The sequence below is a fragment of the Cyprinodon tularosa genome, unplaced genomic scaffold (assembly GCF_016077235.1).
Source record: "Cyprinodon tularosa strain WSP-4 unplaced genomic scaffold, ASM1607723v1 ctg962, whole genome shotgun sequence".
Classification (NCBI taxonomy): Eukaryota; Metazoa; Chordata; class Actinopteri; order Cyprinodontiformes; family Cyprinodontidae; genus Cyprinodon; species Cyprinodon tularosa.
This window is the reverse complement of record NW_024039743.1, coordinates 127,501-144,872: the sequence shown is the minus strand read 5'-3', so window position 1 is coordinate 144,872 and position 17,372 is coordinate 127,501. Positions and strand designations below refer to the sequence as shown.

Sequence of the window (17,372 nt, the reverse complement as noted above, 5' to 3'; positions counted from 1 at the left end):
TGGATGATGAAATGACGCAGGTAATGAAAATGACTCGGGTAATGACACGACACAGGTAATGAAAATGACTCGGGTGATGAAAATGACTCTGGTGATGAAAAGGACTCGGTTGATGAACAGGACTCTGGTGATGAAAATGACTCAGGTAATGAAAATGACTTGGATGATGAAATGACACAGGTAATGAAAATGACTCGGGTAATGACATGACGCAGGTAATGAAAATGACTTGGATGATGACATGACGCAGGTAATGAAAATTACTCGGGTAATGACATGACGCAGGTAATGAAAATGACTTGGATGATGAAATGACGCAGGTAATGAAAATGACTCGGGTAATGACATGACACAGGTAATGAAAATGACTCGGGTGATGAAAATGACTCTGGTGATGAAAAGGACTCGGTTGATGAACAGGACTCTGGTGATGAAAATGACTCAGGTAATGAAAATGACTTGGATGATGAAATGACACAGGTAATGAAAATGACTCGGGTAATGACATGACGCAGGTAATGAAAATGACTTGGATGATGACATGACGCAGGTAATGAAAATTACTCGGGTAATGACATGACGCAGGTAATGAAAATGACTCGGGTAATGACATGACACAGGTAATGAAAATGACTCGCGTAATGACATGACGCAGGTAATGAAAATGACTTGGATGATGACATCACGCAGGTAATGAAAATGACTCGGGTGATGAAATAACGCATGTCATGAAAATGACTCCGGTAATGAAATGACGCAGGTAATGAAAATGACTCGGGTAATGACATGACGCAGGTAATGAAAATGACTCGGATGATGACATGACGCAGGTAATGAAATTTACTCGGGTAATGACATGACGCAGGAAATGAAAATGACTCGGATGATGACATGACGCAGGTAATGAAATTTACTTGGGTAATGACATGACGCAGGAAATGAAAATGACTCGGGTAATGACATGACGCAGGTAATGAAAATGACTTGGATGATGACATGACGCAGGTAATGAAATTTACTCGGGTAATGACATGACGCAGGTAATGAAAATGACTCGGGTAATGACATGACGCAGGTAATGAAAATTACTCGGGTAATGACATGACGCAGGTAATGAAAATGGCTCGGGTAATGACATGACACAGGTAATGAAAATGACTCGGGTGATGAAAATGACTGGTGATGAAAAGGACTCGGTTGATGAACAGGACTCTGGTGATGAAAATGACTCAGGTAATGAAAATGACTTGGATGATGAAATGACACAGGTAATGAAAATGACTCGGGTAATGAAATGACACAGGTAATGAAAATGACTCGGGTGATGAAAATGACTCTGGTGATGAAAAGGACTCGGTTGATGAACAGGACTCTGGTGATGAAAATGACTCAGGTAATGAAAATGACTTGGATGATGAAATGACGCAGGTAATGAAAATGACTCGGGTAATGACATGACACAGGTAATGAAAATGACTCGGGTGATGAAAATGACTCTGGTGATGAAAAGGACTCGGTTGATAAACAGGACTCTGGTGATGAAAATGACTCAGGTAATGAAAATGACTTGGATGATGAAATGACACAGGTAATGAAAATGACTCGGGTAATGACATGACGCAGGTAATGAAAATGACTTGGATGATGACATGACGCAGGTAATGAAAATTACTCGGGTAATGACATGACGCAGGTAATGAAAATGACTCGGGTGATGAAATAACGCAGGTCATGAAAATGACTCCGGTAATGAAATGACGCAGGTAATGAAAATGACTCGGGTAATGACATGACGCAGGTAATGAAAATGACTCGGATGATGACATGACGCAGGTAATGAAATTTACTCGGGTAATGACATGACGCAGGAAATGAAAATGACTCGGATGATGACATGACGCAGGTAATGAAATTTACTCGGGTAATGACATGACGCAGGAAATGAAAATGACTCGGGTAATGACATGACGCAGGTAATGAAAATGACTTGGATGATGACATGACGCAGGTAATGAAATTTACTCGGGTAATGACATGACGCAGGTAATGAAAATGACTCGGGTAATGACATGACGCAGGTAATGAAAATTACTCGGGTAATGACATGACGCAGGTAATGAAAATGGCTCGGGTAATGACATGACACAGGTAATGAAAATGACTCGGGTGATGAAAATGACTGGTGATGAAAAGGACTCGGTTGATGAACAGGACTCTGGTGATGAAAATGACTCAGGTAATGAAAATGACTTGGATGATGAAATGACACAGGTAATGAAAATGACTCGGGTAATGAAATGACACAGGTAATGAAAATGACTCGGGTGATGAAAATGACTCTGGTGATGAAAAGGACTCGGTTGATGAACAGGACTCTGGTGATGAAAATGACTCAGGTAATGAAAATGACTTGGATGATGAAATGACGCAGGTAATGAAAATGACTCGGGTAATGACATGACACAGGTAATGAAAATGACTCGGGTGATGAAAATGACTCTGGTGATGAAAAGGACTCGGTTGATGAACAGGACTCTGGTGATGAAAATGACTCAGGTAATGAAAATGACTTGGATGATGAAATGACACAGGTAATGAAAATGACTCGGGTAATGACATGACGCAGGTAATGAAAATGACTTGGATGATGACATGACGCAGGTAATGAAAATTACTCGGGTAATGACATGACGCAGGTAATGAAAAATGACTCGGGTAATGACATGACACAGGTAATGAAAATGACTCACGTAATGACATGACGCAGGTAATGAAAATGACTTGGATGATGACATCACGCAGGTAATGAAAATGACTCGGGTGATGAAATAACGCAGGTCATGAAAATGACTCCGGTAATGAAATGACGCAGGTAATGAAAATGACTCGGGTAATGACATGACGCAGGTAATGAAAATGACTCGGATGATGACATGACGCAGGTAATGAAATTTACTCGGGTAATGACATGACGCAGGAAATGAAAATGACTCGGATGATGACATGACGCAGGTAATGAAATTTACTCGGGTAATGACATGACGCAGGAAATGAAAATGACTCGGGTAATGACATGACGCAGGTAATGAAAATTACTCGGGTAATGACATGACGCAGGTAATGAAAATGACTTGGATGATGACATGACGCAGGTAATGAAAATGACTTGGATGATGACATGACGCAGGTAATGAAAATTACTCGGGTAATGACATGACGCAGGTAATGAAAATGACTCGGGTAATGACATGACGCAGGTAATGAAAATTACTCGGGTAATGACATGACGCAGGTAATGAAAATGACTCGGGTAATGACATGACACAGGTAATGAAAATGACTCGGGTGATGAAAATGACTGGTGATGAAAAAGACTCGGTTGATGAACAGGACTCTGGTGATGAAAATGACTCAGGTAATGAAAATGACTTGGATGATGAAATGACACAGGTAATGAAAATGACTCGGGTAATGAAATGACACAGGTAATGAAAATGACTCGGGTGATGAAAATGACTCTGGTGATGAAAAGGACTCGGTTGATGAACAGGACTCTGGTGAAGAAAATGACTCAGGTAATGAAAATGACTTGGATGATGAAATGACGCAGGTAATGAAAATGACTCGGGTGATGACATGACGCAGGTAATGAAAATAACTTGGATGATGACATGGCGCAGGTAATGAAAATGACTCGGACAATGACTTGACGCAGGTAATGAAAATTACTCGGGTAATGACATGACGCAGGTAATGAAAATGACTCGGGTAATGACATGACACAGGTAATGAAAATGACTCGGGTGATGAAAATGACTCTGGTGATGAAAAGGACTCGGTTGATGAACAGGACTCTGGTGATGAAAATGACTCAGGTAATGAAAATGACTTGGATGATGAAATGACACAGATAATGAAAATGACTCGGGTAATGAAATGACACAGGTAATGAAAATGACTCGGGTGATGAAAATGACTCTGGTGATGAAAAGGACTCGGTTGATGAACAGGACTCTGGTGATGAAAATGACTCAGGTAATGAAAATGACTTGGATGATGAAATGACGCAGGTAATGAAAATGACTCGGGTAATGACATGACGCAGGTAATGAAAATGACTTGGATGATGACATGACGCAGGTAATGAAAATGACTCGGGTAATGAAATGACACAGGTAATGAAAATGACTCGGGTGATGAAAATGACTCTGGTGATGAAAAGGACTCGGTTGATGAACAGGACTCTGGTGATGAAAATGACTCAGGTAATGAAAATGACTTGGATGATGAAATGACGCAGGTAATGAAAATGACTCGGGTAATGACATGACGCAGGTAATGAAAATGACTTGGAAGATGAAATGACACAGGTAATGAAAATGACTCGGGTAATGAAATGACACAGGTAATGAAAATGACTCGGGTGATGAAAATGACTCTGGTGATGAAAAGGACTCGGTTGATGAACAGGACTCTGGTGATGAAAATGACTCAGGTAATGAAAATGACTTGGATGATGAAATGACACAGGTAATGAAAATGACTTGGGTAATGACATGACGCAGGTAATGAAAATGACTTGGATGATGACATGACGCAGGTAATGAAAATTACTCGGGTAATGACATGACGCAGGTAATGAAAATGACTCGGGTAATGACATGACACAGGTAATGAAAATGACTCGGGTAATGACATGACGCAGGTAATGAAAATGACTTGGATGATGACATGACGCAGGTAATGAAAATGACTCGGGTAATGACATGACGCAGGTAATGAAAATGACTCGGGTAATGACATGACACAGGTAATGAAAATGACTCGGGTGATGAAATAACGCAGGTCATGAAAATGACTCCGGTAATGAAATGACGCAGGTAATGAAAATGACCCGGGTAATGACTTAACGCAGGTAATGAAAATGACTCGGGTAATGACATGACGCAGGTAATGAAAATTACTCGGGTAATGACATGACGCAGGAAATGAAAATGACTCGAGTAATGACATGACACAGGTAATGAAAATGACTCGGTTGATGAAAATGACTCTGGTGATGAAAAGGACTCGGTTGATGAACAGGACTCTGGTGATGAAAAGGACTCGGTTGATGAACAGGACTCTGGTGATGAAAATGACTCAGGTAATGAAAATGACTTGGATGATGAAATGACACAGGTAATGAAAATGCCTCGGGTAATGACATGACGCAGGTAATGAAAATGACTTGGATGATGACATGACGCAGGTAATGAAAATTACTCGGGTAATGACATGACGCAGGTAATGAAAATGACTCGGGTAATGACATGACGCAGGTAATGAAAATGACTCGGGTAATGACATGACGCAGGTGATGAAATGTCTCGGGTGATGAAATGACTCAGGTGATGAAATGACGCAGGTAAAGAAAATGACTCGGGTGATGAAATGGCGCAGGTAATGAAATGATGCAGGTGATGAAAATGACTCGGGTGATGAAATGACGCAGGTAATGAAATGATGCAGGTGATCAAAATGACTCGGGTGATGAAATGACGCAGGTAATGAAATGATGCAGGTGATGAAAATGACTCGGTTGATGAAAATGACTCGGGTGATGAAATGACGCAGGTAATGAAAATGACTCGGGTGATGAAAATGACGCAGGTGATGACATGACTCGGGTGATGAAAATTACTCGGGTGATGAACTTGACTCGGGTGATGAACATGACTCGGGTGATGAACATGACTCAGGTGATGAAATGACGCAGGTAAAGAAAATGACTCGGGTGATGAAATGACGCAGGTAATGAAAATGACTCGGTTGTTGAAAATGACTCAGGTAATGAAAATGACTCGGGTGATGAAATGATGCAGGTGATGAAAATGACTCGGTTGATGAAAATGACTCGGTTGATGAAAATGACTCTGGTGATGAAATGACTCGGTTGATGAAAATGACTCAGGTAATGAAAATGACTCGGGTGATGAAATGATGCAGGTGATGAAAATGACTCGGTTGATGAAAATGACTCAGGTAATGAAAATGACTCGGGTGATGAAATGATGCAGGTGATGAAAATGACTCCGTTGATGAAAATTACTCGGTTAATGAAATGACGCAGGTAATGAAAATGACTCGGGTAATGAAATGACTCGGGTGATGAAATGACTTGGATGATGACATGACGCAGGTAATGAAATTTACTCGGGTAATGACATGACGCAGGAAATGAAAATGACTCGGGTAATGACATGACGCAGGTAATGAAAATTACTCGGGTAATGACATGACGCAGGTAATGAAAATGACTTGGATGATGACATGACGCAGGTAATGAAATTTACTCGGGTAATGACATGACGCAGGTAATGAAAATGACTCGGGTAATGACATGACGCAGGTAATGAAAATGACTCGGGTAATGACATGACGCAGGTAATGAAAATGACTCGGGTAATGACATGACACAGGTAATGAAAATGACTCGGGTGATGAAAATGACTCTGGTGATGAAAAGGACTCGGTTGATGAACAGGACTCAGGCAATGAAAATGACTTGGATGATGAAATGACACAGGTAATGAAAATGACTCGGGTAATGAAATGACACAGGTAATGAAAATGACTCGGGTGATGAAAATGACTCTGGTGATGAAAAGGACTCGGTTGATGAACAGGACTCTGGTGATGAAAATGACTCAGGTAATGAAAATGACTTGGATGATGAAATGACGCAGGTAATGAAAATGACTCGAGTGATGACATGACGCAGGTAATGAAAATGACTTGGATGATGACATGGCGCAGGTAATGAAAATGACTCGGACAATGACATGACGCAGGTAATGAAAATTACTCGGGTAATGACATGACGCAGGTAATGAAAATGACTCGGGTAATGACATGACACAGGTAATGAAAATGACTCGGGTGATGAAAATGACTCTGGTGATGAAAAGGACTCGGTTGATGAACAGGACTCTGGTGATGAAAATGACTCAGGTAATGAAAATGACTTGGATGATGAAATGACACAGGTAATGAAAATGACTCGGGTAATGAAATGACACAGGTAATGAAAATGACTCGGGTGATGAAAATGACTCTGGTGATGAAAAGGACTCGGTTGATGAACAGGACTCTGGTGATGAAAATGACTCAGGTAATGAAAATGACTTGGATGATGAAATGACGCAGGTAATGAAAATGACTCGGGTAATGACATGACGCAGGTAATGAAAATGACTTGGATGATGACATGACGCAGGTAATGAAAATGACTCGGGTAATGAAATGACACAGGTAATGAAAATGACTCGGGTGATGAAAATGACTCTGGTGATGAAAAGGACTCGGTTGATGAACAGGAATCTGGTGATGAAAATGACTCAGGTAATGAAAATGACTTGGATGATGAAATGACGCAGGTAATGAAAATGACTCGGGTAATGACATGACGCAGGTAATTAAAATGACTTGGATGATGAAATGACACAGGTAATGAAAATGACTCGGGTAATGAAATGACACAGGTAATGAAAATGACTCGGGTGATGAAAATGACTCTGGTGATGAAAAGGACTCGGTTGATGAACAGGACTCTGGTGATGAAAATGACTCAGGTAATGAAAATGACTTGGATGATGAAATGACGCAGGTAATGAAAATGACTCGGGTAATGACATGACACAGGTAATGAAAATGACTCGGGTGATGAAAATGACTCTGGTGATGAAAAGGACTCGGTTGATGAACAGGACTCTGGTGATGAAAATGACTCAGGTAATGAAAATGACTTGGATGATGAAATGACACAGGTAATGAAAATGACTCGGGTAATGACATGACGCAGGTAATGAAAATGACTTGGATGATGACATGACGCAGGTAATGAAAATTACTCGGGTAATGACATGACGCAGGTAATGAAAATGACTCGGGTAATGACATGACACAGGTAATGAAAATGACTCGGGTAATGACATGACGCAGGTAATGAAAATGACTTGGATGATGACATGACGCAGGTAATGAAAATGACTCGGGTAATGACATGACGCAGGTAATGAAAATGACTCGGGTAATGACATGACACAGGTAATGAAAATGACTCGGGTAATGACATGACGCAGGTAATGAACATGACTTGGATGATGACATGACGCAGGTAATGAAAATTACTCGGGTGATGAAATAACGCAGGTCATGAAAATGACTCCGGTAATGAAATGACGCAGGTAATGAAAATGACTCGGGTAATGACATGACGCAGGTAATGAAAATGACTCGGGTAATGACATGACGCAGGTAATGAAAATTACTCGGGTAATGACATGACGCAGGAAATGAAAATGACTCGAGTAATGACATGACACAGGTAATGAAAATGACTCGGTTGATGAAAATGACTCTGGTGATGAAAAGGACTCGGTTGATGAACAGGACTCTGGTGATGAAAAGGACTCGGTTGATGAACAGGACTCTGGTGATGAAAATTACTCAGGTAATGAAAATGACTTGGATGATGAAATGACACAGGTAATGAAAATGCCTCGGGTAATGACATGACGCAGGTAATGAAAATGACTTGGATGATGACATGACGCAGGTAATGAAAATTACTCGGGTAATGACATGACGTAGGTAATGAAAATGACTCGGGTAATGACATGACGCAGGTAATGAAAATGACTCGGGTAATGACATGACGCAGGTGATGAAATGTCTCGGGTGATGAAATGACTCAGGTGATGAAATGACGCAGGTAAAGAAAATGACTCGGGTGATGAAATGGCGCAGGTAATGAAATGATGCAGGTGATGAAAATGACTCGGGTGATGAAATGACGCAGGTAATGAAATGATGCAGGTGATGAAAATGACTCGGGTGATGAAATGACTCGGGTGATGAAATGACGCAGGTAATGAAAATGACTCGGGTGATGAAAATGACGCAGGTGATGACATGACTCGGGTGATGAAAATGACTCGGGTGATGAAAATGACTCGGGTGATGAACGTGACTCAGGTGATGAACATGACTCGGGTGATGAACATGACTCAGGTGATGAAATGACGCAGGTAAAGAAAATGACTCGGGTGATGAAATGACGCAGGTAATGAAAATGACTCGGTTGTTGAAAATGACTCAGGTAATGAAAATGACTCGGGTGATGAAATGATGCAGGTGATGAAAATGACTCGGTTGATGAAAATGACTCGGTTGATGAAAATGACTCTGGTGATGAAATGACTCGGTTGATGAAAATGACTCAGGTAATGAAAATGACTCGGGTGATGAAATGATGCAGGTGATGAAAATGACTCGGTTGATGAAAATGACTCAGGTAATGAAAATGACTCGGGTGATGAAATGATGCAGGTGATGAAAATGACTCGGTTGATGAAAATTACTCGGTTAATGAAAATGACTCGGTTGATGAAAATGACTCGGTTGATGAAAATTACTCGGTTGATGAAAATGACTCGGGTGATGACATGACTCGGGTGATGAAAATGACTCGGGTGATGACATGACGAAGGTAATGAAAATGACTTGGATGATGACATGACGCAGGTAATGAAAATGACTCGGGTAATGACATGACGCAGGTAATGAAAATGACTCGGGTAATGACATGACGCAGGTAATGAAAATGACTCGGGTAATGACATGACGCAGGTGATGAAATGTCTCGGGTGATGAAATGACTCAGGTGATGAAATGACGCAGGTAAAGAAAATGACTCGGGTGATGAAATGGCGCAGGTAATGAAATGATGCAGGTGATGAAAATGACTCGGGTGATGAAATGACGCAGGTAATGAAAATGACTCGGGTAATGAAATTACACAGGTAATGAAAATGACTCGGGTGATGAAAATGACTCTGGTGATGAAAAGGACTCGGTTGATGAACAGGACTCTGGTGATGAAAATGACTCAGGTAATGAAAATGACTTGGATGATGAAATGACGCAGGTAATGAAAATGACTTGGGTGATGACATGACGCAGGTAATGAAAATGACTTGGATGATGACATGGCGCAGGTAATGAAAATGACTCGGACAATGACATGACGCAGGTAATGAAAATTACTCGAGTAATGACATGACGCACGTAATGAAAATGACTCGGGTAATGACATGACGCAGGTAATGAAAATGACTCGGGTGATGAAAATGACTCTGGTGATGAAAAGGACTCGGTTGATGAACAGGACTCTGGTGATGAAAATGACTCAGGTAATGAAAATGACTTGGATGATGAAATGACACAGGTAATGAAAATGACTCGGGTAATGAAATGACACAGGTAATGAAAATGACTCGGGTGATGAAAATGACTCTGGTGATGAAAAGGACTCGGTTGATGAACAGGACTCTGGTGATGAAAATGACTCAGGTAATGAAAATGACTTGGATGATGAAATGACGCAGGTAATGAAAATGACTCGGGTAATGACATGACGCAGGTAATGAAAATGACTTGGATGATGACATGACGCAGGTAATGAAAATGACTCGGGTAATGAAATGACACAGGTAATGAAAATGACTCGGGTGATGAAAATGACTGGTGATGAAAAGGACTCGGTTGATGAACAGGACTCTGGTGATGAAAATGACTCAGGTAATGAAAATGACTTGGATGATGAAATGACGCAGGTAATGAAAATGACTCGGGTAATGACATGACGCAGGTAATTAAAATGACTTGGATGATGAAATGACACAGGTAATGAAAATGACTCGGGTAATGAAATGACACAGGTAATGAAAATGACTCGGGTGATGAAAATGACTCTGGTGATGAAAAGGACTCGGTTGATGAACAGGACTCTGGTGATGAAAATGACTCAGGTAATGAAAATGACTTGGATGATGAAATGACGCAGGTAATGAAAATGACTCGGGTAATGACATGACACAGGTAATGAAAATGACTCGGGTGATGAAAATGACTCTGGTGATGAAAAGGACTCGGTTGATGAACAGGACTCTGGTGATGAAAATGACTCAGGTAATGAAAATGACTTGGATGATGAAATGACACAGGTAGTGAAAATGACTCGGGTAATGACATGACGCAGGTAATGAAAATGACTTGGATGATGACATGACGCAGGTAATGAAAATTACTCGGGTAATGACATGACGCAGGTAATGAAAATGACTCGGGTAATGACATGACACAGGTAATGAAAATGACTCGGGTAATGACATGACGCAGGTAATGAAAATGACTTGGATGATGACATGACGCAGGTAATGAAAATGACTCGGGTAATGACATGACGCAGGTAATGAAAATGACTCGGGTAATGACATGACACAGGTAATGAAAATGACTCGGGTAATGACATGACGCAGGTAATGAACATGACTTGGATGATGACATGACGCAGGTAATGAAAATTACTCGGGTGATGAAATAACGCAGGTCATGAAAATGACTCCGGTAATGAAATGACGCAGGTAATGAAAATGACTCGGGTAATGACATGACGCAGGTAATGAAAATGACTCGGGTAATGACATGACGCATGTAATGAAAATTACTCGGGTAATGACATGACGCAGGAAATGAAAATGACTCGAGTAATGACATGACACAGGTAATGAAAATGACTCGGTTGATGAAAATGACTCTGGTGATGAAAAGGACTCGGTTGATGAACAGGACTCTGGTGATGAAAAGGATTCGGTTGATGAACAGGACTCTGGTGATGAAAATGACTCAGGTAATGAAAATGACTTGGATGATGAAATGACACAGGTAATGAAAATGCCTCGGGTAATGACATGACGCAGGTAATGAAAATGACTTGGATGATGACATGACGCAGGTAATGAAAATTACTCGGGTAATGACATGACGCAGGTAATGAAAATGACTCGGGTAATGACATGACGCAGGTAATGAAAATGACTCGGGTAATGACATGACGCAGGTGATGAAATGTCTCGGGTGATGAAATGACTCAGGTGATGAAATGACGCAGGTAAAGAAAATGACTCGGGTGATGAACTGGCGCAGGTAATGAAATGATGCAGGTGATGAAAATGACTCGGGTGATGAAATGACGCAGGTAATGAAATGATGCAGGTGATGAAAATGACTCGGGTGATGAAATGACTCGGGTGATGAAATGACGCAGGTAATGAAAATGACTCGGGTGATGAAAATGACGCAGGTGATGACATGATTTGGGTGATGAAAATGACTCGGGTGATGAAAATGACTCGGGTGATGAACGTGACTCGGGTGATGAACATGACTCGGGTGATGAACATGACTCTGGTGATGAAATGACGCAGGTAAAGAAAATGACTCGGGTGATGAAATGACGCAGGTAATGAAAATGACTCGGTTGTTGAAAATGACTCAGGTAATGAAAATGACTCGGGTGATGAAATGATGCAGGTGATGAAAATGACTCGGTTGATGAAAATGACTCGGTTGATGAAAATGACTCTGGTGATGAAATGACTCGGTTGATGAAAATGACTCAGGTAATGAAAATGACTCGGGTGATGAAATGATGCAGGTGATGAAAAATGACTCGGTTGATGAAAATGACTCAGGTAATGAAAATGACTCGGGTGATGAAATGATGCAGGTGATGAAAATGACTCGGTTGATGAAAATTACTCGGTTGATGAAAATGACTCGGTTGATGAAAATGACTCGGTTGATGAAAATTACTCGGTTGATGAAAATGACTCGGGTGATGACATGACTCGGGTGATGAAAATGACTCGGGTGATGACATGACGCAGGTAATGAAAATGACTTGGATGGTGACATGACGCAGGTAATGAAAATTACTCGCGTAATGACATGACGCAGGTAATGAAAATGACTCGGGTAATGACATGACGCAGGTAATGAAAATGACTCGTGTAATGACATGACGCAGGTGATGAAATGTCTCGAGTAATGACATGACGCAGGTAATGAAAATGACTCGGGTAATGACATGACGCAGGTAATGAAAATGACTCGGGTGATGAAAATGACTCTGGTGATGAAAAGGACTCGGTTGATGAACAGGACTCTGGTGATGAAAATGACTCAGGTAATGAAAATGACTTGGATGATGAAATGACACAGGTAATGAAAATGACTCGGGTAATGAAATGACACAGGTAATGAAAATGACTCGGGTGATGAAAATGACTCTGGTGATGAAAAGGACTCAGTTGATGAACAGGACTCTGGTGATGAAAATGACTCAGGTAATGAAAATGACTTGGATGATGAAATGACGCAGGTAATGAAAATGACTCGGGTAATGACATGACGCAGGTAATGAAAATGACTTGGATGATGACATGACGCAGGTAATGAAAATGACTCGGGTAATGAAATGACACAGGTAATGAAAATGACTCGGGTGATGAAAATGACTGGTGATGAAAAGGACTCGGTTGATGAACAGGACTCTGGTGATGAAAATGACTCAGGTAATGAAAATGACTTGGATGATGAAATGACGCAGGTAATGAAAATGACTCGGGTAATGACATGACGCAGGTAATTAAAATGACTTGGATGATGAAATGACACAGGTAATGAAAATGACTCGGGTAATGACATGACACAGGTAATGAAAATGACTCGGGTAATGACATGACGCAGGTGATGAAATGTCTCGAGTAATGACATGACGCAGGTAATGAAAATGACTCGGGTAATGACATGACGCAGGTAATGAAAATGACTCGGGTGATGAAAATGACTCTGGTGATGAAAAGGACTCGGTTGATGAACAGGACTCTGGTGATGAAAATGACTCAGGTAATGAAAATGACTTGGATGATGAAATGACACAGGTAATGAAAATGACTCGGGTAATGAAATGACACAGGTAATGAAAATGACTCGGGTGATGAAAATGACTCTGGTGATGAAAAGGACTCGGTTGATGAACAGGACTCTGGTGATGAAAATGACTCAGGTAATGAAAATGACTTGGATGATGAAATGACGCAGGTAATGAAAATGACTCGGGTAATGACATGACGCAGGTAATGAAAATGACTTGGATGATGACATGACGCAGGTAATGAAAATGACTCGGGTAATGAAATGACACAGGTAATGAAAATGACTCGGGTGATGAAAATGACTGGTGATGAAAAGGACTCGGTTGATGAACAGGACTCTGGTGATGAAAATGACTCAGGTAATGAAAATGACTTGGATGATGAAATGACGCAGGTAATGAAAATGACTCGGGTAATGACATGACGCAGGTAATTAAAATGACTTGGATGATGAAATGACACAGGTAATGAAAATGACTCGGGTAATGACATGACACAGGTAATGAAAATGACTCGGGTGATGAAAATGACTCTGGTGATGAAAAGGACTCGGTTGATGAACAGGACTCTGGTGATGAAAATGACTCAGGTAATGAAAATGACTTGGATGATGAAATGACACAGGTAATGAAAATGACTCGGGTAATGAAATGACACAGGTAATGAAAATGACTCGGGTGATGAAAATGACTGGTGATGAAAAGGACTCGGTTGATGAACAGGACTCTGGTGATGAAAATGACTCAGGTAATGAAAATGAATTGGATGATGAAATGACGCAGGTAATGAAAATGACTCGGGTAATGACATGACGCAGGTAATGAAAATGACTTGGATGATGACATGACGCAGGTAATGAAAATTACTCGGGTAATGAAATGACACAGGTAATGAAAATGACTCGGGTGATGAAAATGACTGGTGATGAAAAGGACTCGGTTGATGAACAGGACTCTGGTGATGAAAATGACTCAGGTAATGAAAATGACTTGGATGATGAAATGACGCAGGTAATGAAAATGACTCGGGTAATGACATGACGCAGGTAATTAAAATGACTTGGATGATGAAATGACACAGGTAATGAAAATGACTCGGGTAATGAAATGACACAGGTAATGAAAATGACTCGGGTGATGAAAATGACTCTGGTGATGAAAAGGACTCGGTTGATGAACAGGACTCTGGTGATGAAAATGACTCAGGTAATGAAAATGACTTGGATGATGAAATGACACAGGTAATGAAAATGACTCGGGTAATGACATGACGCAGGTAATGAAAATGACTTGGATGATGACATGACGCAGGTAATGAAAATTACTCGGGTAATGACATGACGCAGGTAATGAAAATGACTCGGGTAATGACATGACACAGGTAATGAAAATGACTCGGGTAATGACATGACGCAGGTAATGAAAATGACTTGGATGATGACATGACGCAGGTAATGAAAATGACTCGGGTAATGACATGACGCAGGTAATGAAAATGACTCGGGTAATGACATGACACAGGTAATGAAAATGACTCGGGTAATGACATGACGCAGGTAATGAACATGACTTGGATGATGACATGACGCAGGTAATGAAAATTACTCGGGTGATGAAATAACGCAGGTCATGAAAATGACTCCGGTAATGAAATGACGCAGGTAATGAAAATGACTCGGGTAATGACATGACGCAGGTAATGAAAATGACTCGGGTAATGACATGACGCAGGTAATGAAAATTACTCGGGTAATGACATGACGCAGGAAATGAAAATGACTCGAGTAATGACATGACACAGGTAATGAAAATGACTCGGTTGATGAAAATGACTCTGGTGATGAAAAGGACTCGGTTGATGAACAGGACTCTGGTGATGAAAAGGACTCGGTTGATGAACAGGACTCTGGTGATGAAAATGACTCAGGTAATGAAAATGACTTGGATGATGAAATGACACAGGTAATGAAAATGCCTCGGGTAATGACATGACGCAGGTAATGAAAATGACTTGGATGATGACATGACGCAGGTAATGAAAATGACTCGGGTAATGACATGACGCAGGTAATGAAAATGACTCGGGTAATGACATGACGCAGGTAATGAAAAGCACTCGGGTAATGACATGACGCAGGTGATGAAATGTCTCGGGTGATGAAATGACTCAGGTGATGAAATGACGCAGGTAATGAAATGATGCAGGTGATGAAAATGACTCGGGTGATGAAATGACTCGGGTGATGAAATGACGCAGGTAATGAAAATGACTCGGGTGATGAAAATGACGCAGGTGATGACATGACTCGGGTGATGAAAATGACTCGGGTGATGAAAATGACTCGGGTGATGAACGTGACTCGGGTGATGAACATGACTCGGGTGATGAACATGACTCAGGTGATGAAATGACGCAGGTAAAGAAAATGACTCGGGTGATGAAATGACGCAGGTAATGAAAATGACTCGGTTGTTGAAAATGACTCAGGTAATGAAAATGACTCGGGTGATGAAATGATGCAGGTGATGAAAATGACTCGGTTGATGAAAATGACTCGGTTGATGAAAATGACTCTGGTGATGAAATGACTCGGTTGATGAAAATGACTCAGGTAATGAAAATGACTCGGGTGATGAAATGATGCAGGTGATGAAAATGACTCGGTTGATGAAAATGACTCAGGTAATGAAAATGACTCGGGTGATGAAATGATGCAGGTGATGAAAATGACTCGGTTGATGAAAATTACTCGGTTGATGAAAATGACTCGGTTGATGAAAATGACTCGGTTGATGAAAATTACTCGGTTGATGAAAATGACTCGGGTGATGACATGACTCGGGTGATGAAAATGACTCGGGTGATGACATGACGCAGGTAATGAAAATGACTTGGATGATGACATGACGCAGGTAATGAAAATTACTCGGGTAATGACATGACGCAGGTAATGAAAATGACTCGGGTAATGACATGACGCAGGTAATGAAAATGACTCGGGTAATGACATGACGCAGGTGATGAAATGTCTCGGGTGATGAAATGACTCAGGTGATGAAATGACGCAGGTAAAGAAAATGACTCGGGTGATGAAATGGCGCAGGTAATGAAATGATGCAGGTGATGAAAATGACTCGGGTGATGAAATGACGCAGGTAATGAAATGATGCAGGTGATGAAAATGACTCGGGTGATGAAATGACGCAGGTAATGAAATGATGCAGGTGATGAAAATGACTCGGGGGATGAAATGACGCAGGTAATGAAATGATGCAGGTGATGAAAATGACTCGGGTGATGAAATGACGCAGGTAATGAAATGATGCAGGTGATGAAAATGACTCGGTTGATGAAAATGACTCGGGTGATGAAATGACTCGGGTGATGAAATGACGCAGGTAATGAAAATGACTCGGGTGATGAAAATGACGCAGGTGATGACATGACTCGGGTGATGAAAATGACTCGGGTGATGAAAATGACTCGGGTGATGAACGTGACTCGGGTGATGAACATGACTCGGGTGATGAACATGACTCAGGTGATCAA

At 41.0% G+C, this 17,372-nt stretch overlaps 1 protein-coding gene across 1 annotated transcript in view; it reads left to right on the top strand.

The window, feature by feature from the left end:
* Positions 1-17,372, top strand: part of LOC119776877 — a 79,257-nt gene that overhangs the window by 33,018 nt on the left and 28,867 nt on the right. Inside the window, 18 exon segments of the mRNA XM_038275507.1 lie at positions 1,304-1,393; positions 3,486-3,575; positions 3,946-4,035; positions 4,176-4,265; positions 4,406-4,495; positions 5,021-5,146; positions 6,604-6,693; positions 7,064-7,153; positions 7,294-7,383; positions 7,524-7,613; positions 8,369-8,494; positions 9,846-9,935; positions 10,306-10,395; positions 10,764-10,853; positions 11,609-11,734; positions 13,865-13,954; positions 14,939-15,028; positions 15,624-15,749. Of these exon segments, the coding sequence (XP_038131435.1) occupies positions 1,304-1,393; positions 3,486-3,575; positions 3,946-4,035; positions 4,176-4,265; positions 4,406-4,495; positions 5,021-5,146; positions 6,604-6,693; positions 7,064-7,153; positions 7,294-7,383; positions 7,524-7,613; positions 8,369-8,494; positions 9,846-9,935; positions 10,306-10,395; positions 10,764-10,853; positions 11,609-11,734; positions 13,865-13,954; positions 14,939-15,028; positions 15,624-15,749 (1,764 nt within the window).